Genomic DNA, 12,228 nt, shown 5'->3' with positions numbered 1-12,228 from the left:
CAATGAAAATGGTGCTTATGCATTTCCTGGGACATTTTAGGCATTAAAAGATTGTTCTATTTCAGAATAACCAAGGGATGAAGAATATAAAAACAATCCTGTTGAATCAGGCTAAGGCTTGCCTTAATTCAGCATTCTGTTTCTTAAAGTGGCCAACCTCTGTGAGTTTGAAAGCTGGAGATGAGAATACGCATCCCATCCACCACCGTTTCCCTGCAAGTAATATTTGATAGCATGCAGCCCTTAGCCCAGATGTAACAGTGAGTCTTCAAGACCAGTAGATCTATCCTCTACGACTATCTGTACTAACTGACATCCATGGCTTTCAAAAACAAAGCAGAGAGGAGATATTAAAATACTCCTGGGAAGGTGGCTTAAAATGGAAACAGTGAGTCAACACAGTTGAGAGATTATTATCTTCTTACCTGGCAAGTTTACACCAACAGTTATCTTGGGAGTTGGCAGAACTTAAAAAGAGGTCAGTTCACCTACTGGAAAAGCTATCAAACCATGTTTCCATTGCACAATATTTAAAGGAAGGTTTCACCACAAGCATTTGATGCATGAAGCTGCCTTATGCTAATGTGCCACATTGCCATACACTAGTCTTTCTCAACCTCAGCACCTTTAAGATGGGTAGACTTCAACTCCCAGAATTCCCCAGCCAGCCTTGGGCCCATAATTCCAGGAATACCTATCAGTACAGGCAAATAACTGCTGGCTATGAAATCTGAGCCTGTAGTCCCAACATATCTGCAGGGCATAAGGCTGCATCTGCAAAAACCAGAAGACATCCTTCCAGCATTTGCCATGTTTTTTTCATAGAAACCCTAAATATAGAACCTACTATATTTGGCATCTAATTGTTCATTTGCTACCACTGGATTATCATTTTAATGCAATTCCTCTAGAAAGATTCCAAGATAAATTGGCCAGTTGGCTCTTGAATACATCACCTCTCTAAGTAATTGTTAAACTATTCTTACTGTTACCACCTTTCCAGGAGCGTAACGTATTATTCCAGAACATACATCTTAGAATAACAGAGAAAAGTTTTGACTTTCTTCTCTTTATATAGTTTCTAAAAGTTGCATTTTAGACTTTCCCTCTCAAAATTGTCCTGCAGTGAAATTACTCCTCCTTTCTGCTAGCTAAAAAAAGGATCAAAAATTTGGGATGCAAATATGAAGTCATTTTAGCATTGATTAATAGTATTTTCACCTTATAGAAGGAACTATGGGCTTGGTTGCCATTTTTGTGGCAATACTGTTTTGTTTGATAACATTCTACATTTTCTCACAGAACATCCTAAGAGTTTCCTTTTGCATCTCCCTATCAAAGAATTTGGTGAAAGGGATCTTTGCATAGCTCTGGGTCTTATGCAACAGTCAAATCATTCACCAAGATATTAACACCCTAGTGCTGTATTTGAGTTTTAGAGTTGCCTGTCGGAGGCAACTTAGCAGAGTCAGTATAATACAGTGGCTAGAATACTGAACTAGGATTGAGAAGATGAAGGTTTAAATTTACTCCAATCACAAAAATTGGATCTTTCAGCCCAACTTATTTCATGGGATTGCTGTGAAAATAAAATGGGATTGGGTATGTATGTATGCATGCATTTTGTTGTGAGTCATGGAATAAAAGGTAGGATATAAATTAAAAAATGTATCAAGTCTCTACAAAGGAATGCCTATGACGATTATCCAGATAGATTTGCCTACATGATGGTAACTACAAGGATGATGATATGAAGATGGGCCACATTTGGAAAGTTTGAAGGCAATAAAACAGTTAACTAACTCCTTCTCTACACCTCCTCCACCCATGTTGTTGTACTGCACCAAACAGGCATGAATGTCTCTGTTATGCATTCCCCATGACCTCACCCTCTCTTTATAACTAGAATCTATTCTGGGGATGCCCACAGCTGCTGCATCCGCCACTACCAAAAATTCCAGCTGAAGCACTGGCTGCCACAAACAATCACATAGTACCACAAGGCACCATCAGGGAAGATCTTTTCACATGCTCACAAACTCCTGTTACTCCATCATTCTTCTTTAACTCCAACCATGTACTCTCATTTCATGGGCCCTAAAGTGGCTAAGACACTGAGCTTGTTGACTGAAAGGTTGGCAGCTCAGTGGTTCAAATCCCTAGTGCTGCGTAACGGGGTGAGCTCCCGTTACTTATCCCAGCTTCTGCCAACCTAGCAGTTCGAAAGCATGTAAAAAATGCAAGTAGAAAAACAGGGACCACCTTTGGTGGAAAGGTAACAATGTTCCATGTGCCTTTGGCGTTTAGTCATGCCAGCCACATGACCACGGAGACGTCTTTTTACAGCGCTGGCTCTTCAGCTTAGAAACGGAGCTGAGCACCGGCCCCTAGAGTCGAGAATGACTATCACATATGTGCGAGGGGAACCTTTACCTTTACCTTTAATTTGCTCCTCTTCACTAACTACCCTCTTCTAGATCTTACATTATTCCAGAAACATGGGTAACGACAAGTTACCTCTCCTTCCTGAAACTATGAATGATTTCTCTGATATGGTTACAGTTAACCAATTTAAAAAATATAGCCAAATCTCTATAAACTATCTGCTTCTCCGGGGATAAATATGCAGATGAGGTAAGTTATGATCCAGAACAAGGAATCATATGCATAAATAAAAACATCTTACCACTGAAGCAAGAGTAACACTGCCTGAAGGTGGAAGGGGATGTACTCCTCTCTTAAACATCACAACTTCCATATCCTCTCTCCAACATATAGCATCATCAATATCTCCCTATGAAGGCTTTCACTATTTTGGAAGCAGTTTGAAGAATCCCAGATACAACATTCCAAAGTTTTTTTTTAATTGTGAAGATAAAATTAAAAGAAGATATTTTGTTTGGAATACCTGGCACATTCAAACTCCTTGTCAGGCTAAGCCCAGAAATGACACAGAATAATACAGAGTTCCATTTGCTTACAGACAATACAAAGAATCTTGCTAGATTAAACCCTTATTAATGGATATACCCTGGGAGATTCTAGGGCCGTGATGGCGAACCTATGGCACGCGTGCCAGAGGTGGCACACAGTGCCCTCTCTGTGGGCATGTGAGCCGTTTCCCCAGTTCAGCTCTGCTGCACATGCCTGCACGCCTCCCACCGGCCAGCTGGTCTTCGGGTCTCTGCTGTACATGCGCGGGGTTGCATGTGCATGCGTGCGTGGAGGCGGGGCATATGCACAGGGCTGCATACACATTGCATTTTGGGGGTTTGGGCATGCACATACACATTCATGTGCATGCACGCGAACTTTGGGCACTCAGTCCAGAAAAGGTTAGCTATCACTGTTCTAGGGGATAGCTATTCTGTCTCCTATCCAGCTCTGGGCTATGGAGGTTCTTGTCTCATCCTTTTCCTTACTGCTGCTCCACTGTAGTCCATCAAAGCACCCACCCACCTGACCTCTGTAGGCACTATTTCTCACACTATTTTTGATTCAGAGGAGTTACTTTCAGAAACTGCTGGGCGCTACCTGGAACTACAGTCCATAGGAGGTTCCATGTGGTCCAGAAGGGAAACAGAACAACATGCAGCTGTTGCCCCTACAGATGTTTCTGACAAAGGCTTTACTATAGACTTATGCACTGTGGCAGAGCACATGTTTTTCATATACAGACGGCCCTTGTTTAACAATGGTAACTGGGACCCGCAACTCCATTGCTAAGCAACGCAGTTGTAAAGCATGTCACACAACCGCAGCTGCAACAGTGTCATCATTGAATTCCGCAAGGTTTCAGTGTCTCACGAGATCGTCATTTGTGACCACCTCATGGCTTCCCCACCTTCTTTGCTTGTCCAAAGCTGGCCGTGAAGACTGCAAATAGACTGATGCTGTGACCATTGTAATTGCGAGCTGGTTGCCAAGCGACCAAATCATAATCATGTGTTTGCGGGGTTGCTGCAAGGATTACAACTATCAAGACCTGAAGTAAGTCCTCCTCACTTAGCATTGTCATCACTTTGAATGGTTGCTGAATGAGAAGTGTTTTAAGGGAATCCTAATTTTCTTTATAGCATCTCTCAATTCACAGAGATCCAACAGGCCTCAACAATGCCAGGCCTGAAAATTAGCTTGATCTAGAAATCTTTGCAACATACCACCAGTTACTAGAAAGAACCAGGAAGCCCTAAAGCCTATTTTACACCATGCACCACAACCTGATCTATAGTTTCTGAGCTCTTGTCCAGCCATACAACCTCTTTTTAAAATTGATCAACTGAAACAAGTTCCTTTGGTATTTCTGTCCTTTGCACAGTTGCTATGAGTCTCACAATTGCTTCAAATGGCTAAGCACACTGATAGCAAAGTTGGCCAAACAGCCATATTTCCTCCCTCCCTTTACCATTATAAAAACTAAGCAGTGGCTAAATTTCTGCAAAAACCAACCTGGCTCTGGCAAAGCTGAAAAGACCTTCTGCATTTTATCCAGCTGATGGGGACACTGGCCAACTCTGTACCAAAACAGCATCTGCTGCCTGAAATGTTTCTGGAAATGGCCAACCCCCCCTCCCCCCCGCTTGGTTTGTGTTTCAGCATTCAAAGTAAACAAGGAACATTCCCTCAAAGACAACAAGGTGGTTTTGGAAGGCGCCCTTACCCACGCAGGAAAGTATGCTTCAGGTTCAAAGTATTTCCCGAAATGCTTGTTCCTTTTGAAATTGCCTAGGTCAGCCTGCAATGCAAAGGCTGCTAGGAGGAAATAGGCCTCTTCACGTAGCATGCACTGAGAACGCAGGACTTGTTTCCTCAGATGCCAGTAATAATAGTAGCGTGCAGTTCGGTCACTGGACAAAGAAGACAAGATGAAAAAAATAAAAATAAAAGAAGAAAAAAAAATGAGCAAATGTTCAGGACATGGAGCAAATCAACAAGAAAACCAGAGATAAGGAATGCACTGTATCAGAAGAGTCTGCATGCTGGTCTCATTTGGCAGCTTTTAGATGCTTGATGTCAGAGTGCGCACAGTGTGAGTATGTGAGACAACCCAGGAGCATATACAGTAAACAGAGGTTTGTATTTAAATAGTGGTTTTATCTACAAAGAATATATACATACACGTACTTTAGTCAGACCTCAAACAAACAGCAATCAGCAAGTACAGCTTGGAGGCACACATGGAGAGAAAGATACGCCCCAACACAGCCTCTTCTTATTACAGGTTCTTAAAGTGATATCACTTTATGGCTTAGGACCCGGGTACTTACGGGACTGCCTGCTGCCACCAGTAGCCTCTCACCGGCCAGTACGCTCTTATAGAGAGAGGCTCCTCAGGGTGCCGTCAGCCAAACAGTGTCGACTGGCGGCCCCCAGGGGAAGAGTCTTCTCTGTGGGGGCACCTGCTATCTGGAATGAGCTCCCCCCGGAGATACGGAGGATCCCGGATTTACACACCTTCCGCCGTGCCCTCAAGACCTTTTTATTCCAACAGGCTGGCCTGGCCTAACCTCCCTTTTTAATTGTAAATTTTAAATCTGTCTAAAACTTTAGGGGTGTTTTAATCTGTTCCGGGCCAAATTTATTTAATTAGGTTTTTATACTGTTTTTAAATTTTGTAATCTGCGTGTTTTATCTCTTGGCTGTTCACCGCCCTGAGTCCTTCGGGAGTAGGGTGATATATAAATCTAATAAAATAAATAAAAATAAATAAATATCAATCCAAAAACCTTGTTGACTCATTGTCATTACATCATCATCGTAGCAGCTGGTCAGCTCTTAAATAATTACCCTGACAGCAGAGCATTCTAACCCTTATCCCTGGATTAACAGAATATTTTACCTGATTTAAGGAAATCTGATTTACATTAATCTGTATACAGATTAACATTATTCTCCCAGATCTTTGATAATGCCTTAAACCTAATGCATAGCAGCACCTCAAAGTGGGGAGAGGGGCTGGGGACCAAAACGTCAAGAAGGCCACTGCCACCATACCACTGAGGTTACCATTTTGACTTTTGTGTCCACCCTTTGGGGTAGGCCAGGTCAGGAAATGGACACCATAAGAAATAGCGGAACTCTGTTTTAATGAGATGTTTCTCAGATCTGGCAAATTTAAGACGTATGGATCTCAACTCCCATAATTCACATTCAGCATGTTGAAGTCCAAAGTTGAGAAACAATGATAACAGAATCTTGAAAGTCTGACAGTTTTTTCCCTTCCCTCCCTCTTACAGCAAAGAGAGTCAAGGCAGAATACCCTCGAGTTTCTTTCTTAGGCTTTCCTATTTTCCCAGGCTATGCTTATGTTTTTCTGGAGGTAGCTGTACATTTTTTTCAAGGCCATTTCAGTTCTTCCCTATATGTTGTCTTCTTGCTATGAATGCCCCCGCTGATGTGAATCTCTCCTTACCATTGCTTCATTGCTTTAACATTTATCTTGCTGCTGTTTATTCATTTTATTAACTTTCATACTGTTTTATTACTTTATCAAATTTACGTAAGCCTTGAGAGGTCTCTCATCTTCCAACGGCAGCCTGCAGATTTTTTAAACAGGTAAACAGGAAAAATTATCGTGATGAAAAGTCTCAAAAGAGTCCCATTGCTGAAGATTTGGTAAAATGTCAGTGCAACTTTTCCCAGGCTGTGGCCTCCATGTATTTATTGCGATTATATCTTTTCAGATTTCCTGGCAAAAAGTTGAATGAAGTGATCAGTAAGCTAAAATATTATTTAACTTGTGGACAATTCTGAGCGCCCATACTTATTTTTTGCAATCCTCTAGCATCAAGGCTTTGAATAGGACTCTTTGATTCCTCTCACTCTAGGTATCACTCAGTGACATTCCCCTCATTCTAGGTAGTCTGGCTTCCTGAAACTTACCTGATCAAGCGACCATTCTCCACATAATACTGCACTCGAAAGTGAATGATCATTGGGGGACCAAACTGGTCTATACCCTGCAAGAAATAGCAAATATAAATGTCAGTTTCCAGACTGAGCAAAGGGAGGGCCATGAAAAGACCTCTGCTGGATCAGCCCCAAAGTATATCTAGCCCACTGTCTATTCCTGCAGGGGCTGCTGAGATGGCCATTTGCAACAACCTCTCGCTTGTATCCAGCCTTTAAAGGATACTCCTCTTAATAAACAACAGTCAGCTACATCTATAACAGGGGTGTCAAACTGGATTTCTTCAAGGGCCAGATCAGCATTGTAGTTCTCCTCCATGGGCTGGCCATGGAGGGTGGGTGAGGGGGGGAGACACGGAACGGACGCCTCCTGCAACATTTTGCTGGCCAAAACAGGGCACGACACAGCTGCGCCCCCCACCATGTCCTGTTTTGGCTGCCAGAGGCACTGCAGGCCAGTCCTTTGCTATTTCCAGGCCCTCCCCACAGGCCAGACTTAAGCACCCCATGGGCCAGATCCAGCCTGTGGAGCTTGAGTTTGACACCCTTGATCTATGATGATGAGTAATCTTTATCCAGAAACCTGAGATTCTATTTTTTCTAATTATTCTGTCTGTTTTTATAAGGAGCACCAGCTGGAGGCACACTATGATGGAGAAACAGAGCTGGCTAAATTACAATCATCTTTGCCAAGGAGATTGGCAGAAGTGTGCAGGAACACACTGTTTACAACATTTTGTCCATCAATTAACAAGCGGAATGAGACCTTAACCCAAAATTTAGACCATTCTCCACCCCAAGTGATGCCTGAGCTTCACTATTTGCTCTTTTGTCAGGATACAGCAAAGGATACGGTGCCTGGGGGAGGGGGGAGTAGGTCAAATCTGACAGGACTCCAAATGTTAATTTCATGAGATATTCCCCATATTCCTTTAATTTATCTTGGGGCGAGCTCAAACCTTTCTGAGATCTCATTTCATAAATGAGAGCCGAGATCTCTGAAGCATTTGGCACAACTGACTGATTTATAGGTTATGTTCTTCACTGTATCATTTGTTTTGTAGTGCATGATGTTACTACATTTTAATGATAACTGGACTTGAGTCAGTTTTATGACTGAGATGGGAAATCAGACTGTGAAATAAATAAATTGTGGAATTAGAGAACAGGGAACTTTTGGTTAATATTTCATTTCTTAGAAAATTGCCTATCAACTGGAGATTACTTAGCTTCTACTTATTTAGCATCTTATTTGCTCTGAAAAAAGGAAATAAAAGTGTCTTTAAAATGGCTCTGAGGCTAAATTAAAACTTCTGGCTGTTTTATTGTAAGACTAGTGGGCCCAATGGGGCCCCAAAGCAATGCCCAGTAGTAACAATGTGCTTCCAGAGCACTTTCTTGGAGTCCTTCAGGCTTCAAGCCACAACTACTTTATCATCCTCACTATGTCCAGAAGGGGCAGGATTTTCTAAAAGATGTCAAAGATCACAACTTTAAAAATTAGCATAGGCTAATGTATTTGGTTTAATTTAGTCTGCTGCTTAAAGTAGTAGTCTAGATCCGTGATGGCGAACCTATGGCACATATGCCAGAGGTGGCACTTAGAACCCTCTCTGCTGGCACGCATGCCGTCACCCCAGGTCAGATCTCTGTGGCGTTTCTTTCGTGAGCTTCTGTTTCCCTGCAAACGATGAAACAGAAGCTCACGAAAGAAAAAGATCTTACCTCTTGCAGTGCTGCCAGTGTTGGGATGCCCCGCCTCCCACCAGACAGCTGGTCTTCGGGTCTCTGCTGTGCAGGCACCCGCGCATGCATGCATTCACGCATGTCCCCGCATTCATGCACTTTTCCGTTTGGGCAAGCGTGTGCCCGCAGTTTGGGCACTCGGTGTCTAAAAGGTTCGCCATCACTTGTCTAGATCATTCAAAAATTCAAGATGTATTAGATATAATAAACCTTAGGTGGACATCCTTGGTTGCTTTTTTGTTGCTTTCTGTGCCAACACTATGGTTTTGTGAAGGGGCAATTTTCTCAAATTTAACCTTTGCTCACCGGCCAAAAAGCTTGGGCTCCTCTGAGCTAATTCAAATCGTTTTGAAGGAGACAGTGATGGAGCTGAATTTAATGAAAGTAGCCAAGAAAGATGTTCCAAGGATGCTCTTTCCTGAACAAATCCCTTTCTAGTTGCTGCCTATTCTCTTGCTGAATCATTGAAAGTTCGATGGTGTAAAAACTTAAATCCTCCTCTTCCTCCTCCTCCCCACCACCACCACCAGGCATGCAGAAATTTGTAGTTTTTGCGATTTTCTCCATTCTCTGATTGCTTCTAAAGACATTGCAGATATATGGACAACAATAGGAACCATAAAACTATAATGCTCCAGGGGTTGATATGATTTCCCACTAAGGTCACAGATGTCCCCCACTGTAGCTAGGAATATTCAGTATTTTGGACTTTGAGTTCATACAGAAATTGTCTCTAAAAGCTCAACAGCAGCCTGTGTTTCCTTCCCCGATGCTCACTGTGGGAGAACCATGACTGTGAAGTAACCCCAATACTGTACTTGTGTATCAGATAACTGACACTGAGGTCAAGCGGCTCTTTTGCTAATGCCTCACACATAACATGTGATGGGGTGAATAAGGCTAGAGTGCATAAGCTACTAGCCACAGCAATGGCAAAGAAAGACAAGCTTGTGATGTAAGTAGGCAGCTGCTCCCTACTTCAGTCCTCCTGACCACAAAGATGAAACCAGAGTGGCACCCCTACCTTACTTGCTTCTTTCTTCCATTCTTTTGGGCAGTACTTGTAGAGCTTCTGGGATAATTCCATATATACATGCTCATTATCTGCCACAGAAAGGGACAAGAAGATTGTATTTTGTATGCAGGCTGAGCAACATTTTCTGACATTCTTTTTAAAAACAGTAACAATGATGCACTTATGACTAAGGAAAGCCAAGCTTATAAAGCTGCTTTTGTGGACGAGCTGAAGCAATTCTACTGGTGGGGAAAAAAAAGATAGAATTTCCTCATAAGCTTTTCTTCAGGAAATTGACATTTTAAAAAACGGCATTCAATAATTTATTCTTCTAACAACCTGTCCACTTTTTTAAAATGTTGCAAAAATTGTATATTTGCACATCTACTGCAAATAATATAGCAAGACTAATGACGTTTTTTTGCTTCCTTAAGAAAGTTTGATTCTTTAAGGAGAATCCTGATAGCTCAATAGTTTCTATACTTTTATTCCGACACTTCTATGGTAAAGGTCCAAGTAGCAAAGTATTATCTAACCTATTACCTGCCCATGGGAATTTGATCTTATTTCAAGGACTCTAGTTTTATTTTTTAGAGACAATTATAGTTTTTGCAAGGCATAGTCAATTTTTAGCTGCAACTTCAACTCGTTGCTTCAGTTTATAAACAATGTTATTGACCAAATTTGCATATTTGGCTGGCATAGTTTACTTAATTTATTAAATAATGAATATTTGTCTTGGTTCATGTAATGTACTGAGGTTTTAAACCAAATGGTGAGATTCTTATAGTGATTAAGCCAAAATCAAACAAACATTGATACATTTTAGTGAGACTATGAATCTAGCCTCCGATACTGGTTTCTTTAAAAAAAAATAACTTTGAATCAATACAGACTCCTTGCGGACTAATCCCTGCAATTTTCTTGGCAAGATTTCAGAAATGGTTTGCTATTGCCCACTTCTTGGGGCAGAGAGAAAGAGTGACTAGCCCAAAGTTATCCTGTCACATTTGTGCTTATGCTAGAACTAGACTTCTGGGTTTGTAGCCTTAATCACGACACCAAGCCGGCTCTATGACACTAATCTATTGTTATGTTATACTTGAAAGTATTACTTTATAATTCTTCATCAATTCAATTTTTCTGCAGCAAACGAATATCAAACAATCTTTGGGCAAAAAGCACACGTTTAGCAAAGATCAATGATCCAAACACAAAGTTAGTAGAGAATTACAGAAATAACACTGTTCCATTTGGACTTACTTTGTATCACACTGAGCCCAAAGAGATGCCCATCCTTCAGCCGTAGCAGGTCACAAACTTGGACAAGTAACTCATGGCACAATATTTTAACCTGCAGAATGAAAAGAAAAATAGTTCAGTCTGTAATTACTTTAGCAAGAATTTCAGGGGAAATCGCAAGGAAAGTTATTGTGCCATTACTCTTATTTTTTTTTTATTAAGGAACTACAATGCTCACCATAAAATAAGATCAACAACTTAGGTAGACAAAATATCACAAACTCAACTTATTCAAAGACCTAACAAACTATGGCCAAAGCAGACTGAATTATTCATATTACAAATTACATTAAAGCAAAAGTCCTCTAGGCTTTCACAGCTTGCTAACTTTTGCTGGCTCCATCTGACAAAATGCTACTCATTAGAATTCATCTAATCTTTCTTCGTCTTTTTTAACTAGTAACAAATAGAAAACTGCCTGCAATTACTGCAGGTTCGAATCTCGCCAAGGCTCAAGGTTGACTCAGCCTTCCATCCTTTCAAAGGTAGGTGAAATGAGGACCTAGATTGTGGAGGCAATAAGCTGACTTTGTATAAATATACAAAAGGATGAAGGCTATTGCTGAGCACATTGTAAGCTGCCCTGAGTCTCCGGAGAAGGGCGGCATATAAATCAAATTAAAAAAAAAAAAAACTAGCAAAATCCATCACACCAAGAAGTCCTCAAATCTTATCTTTTGCTATTTTGTATGCTTCATTTAAGAATTTGGATTTTGTGAGATTTAATTGTGAGGAGCTAGGGAGAAAGATGGCACCTGCTTCATGTATCAATTTGGTGCCAATCTTGATAAAAGAAAGTAAATAAAATATGCCAACCCACTGTGACATTATCTCATTTCCAGCAGGTCTCTCTTGATCCTGCAAGAATCTTGTCAGGAAGGCACCAAGCCAAACTTAGTAACAAGAAGGGAAAAAAGAGCAGTGTAAGCATCTCTTTAAAAAAAAAACACACAAATGAAAAGATATAGAAGAGGATACAGAGTAGTCCAATTAGGTTAAAAAAACATAGAATAAAGCTCTAATTCCTAAAAAAAAAAAAAAAATCACTGAACTGAAGAATCATTTGGCCAGGAAATGAAGACATTTTTATAAAGCAAAAATGGAGAACACATTTTGCTTAAGATGGAATTTCTTGGTTTGTGGTGTTCTCTGAGTTTGGTTTTCTTTTGGCAGATATTTTATTCTCAGACTAGGTGATGTTACGCAGTCTGGGAATGAAGCATCTGCCAGAGGAAAACTCAGCTTGGAGAACACCA

The 12,228-nt window shown here is 41.0% G+C and overlaps 1 protein-coding gene across 1 annotated transcript in view; it reads right to left on the bottom strand.

Annotated features, from left to right (window-relative positions):
* The window catches only part of FRMD6 (FERM domain containing 6), a 62,948-nt gene that overhangs the window by 12,932 nt on the left and 37,788 nt on the right, over positions 1 to 12,228 (bottom strand). The window contains exons 3-6 of the mRNA XM_070931668.1: positions 10,934 to 11,024; positions 9,680 to 9,759; positions 6,883 to 6,959; positions 4,661 to 4,847 (exon numbers count right to left, since the gene is read on the bottom strand). Coding sequence (XP_070787769.1) covers positions 4,661 to 4,847; positions 6,883 to 6,959; positions 9,680 to 9,759; positions 10,934 to 11,024 — 435 coding nt within the window. The remainder of the gene's footprint in view (positions 1 to 4,660; positions 4,848 to 6,882; positions 6,960 to 9,679; positions 9,760 to 10,933; positions 11,025 to 12,228) is intronic.

The sequence above is a fragment of the Pituophis catenifer genome, unplaced genomic scaffold, assembly GCF_029215685.1.
Source record: "Pituophis catenifer annectens isolate HBS135680 unplaced genomic scaffold, rPitCat1.0.hap2 SCAF_1, whole genome shotgun sequence".
NCBI classification, from domain to species: domain Eukaryota; kingdom Metazoa; phylum Chordata; class Lepidosauria; order Squamata; family Colubridae; genus Pituophis; species Pituophis catenifer.
This window is presented reverse-complemented; position numbering and strand designations above follow the sequence as displayed.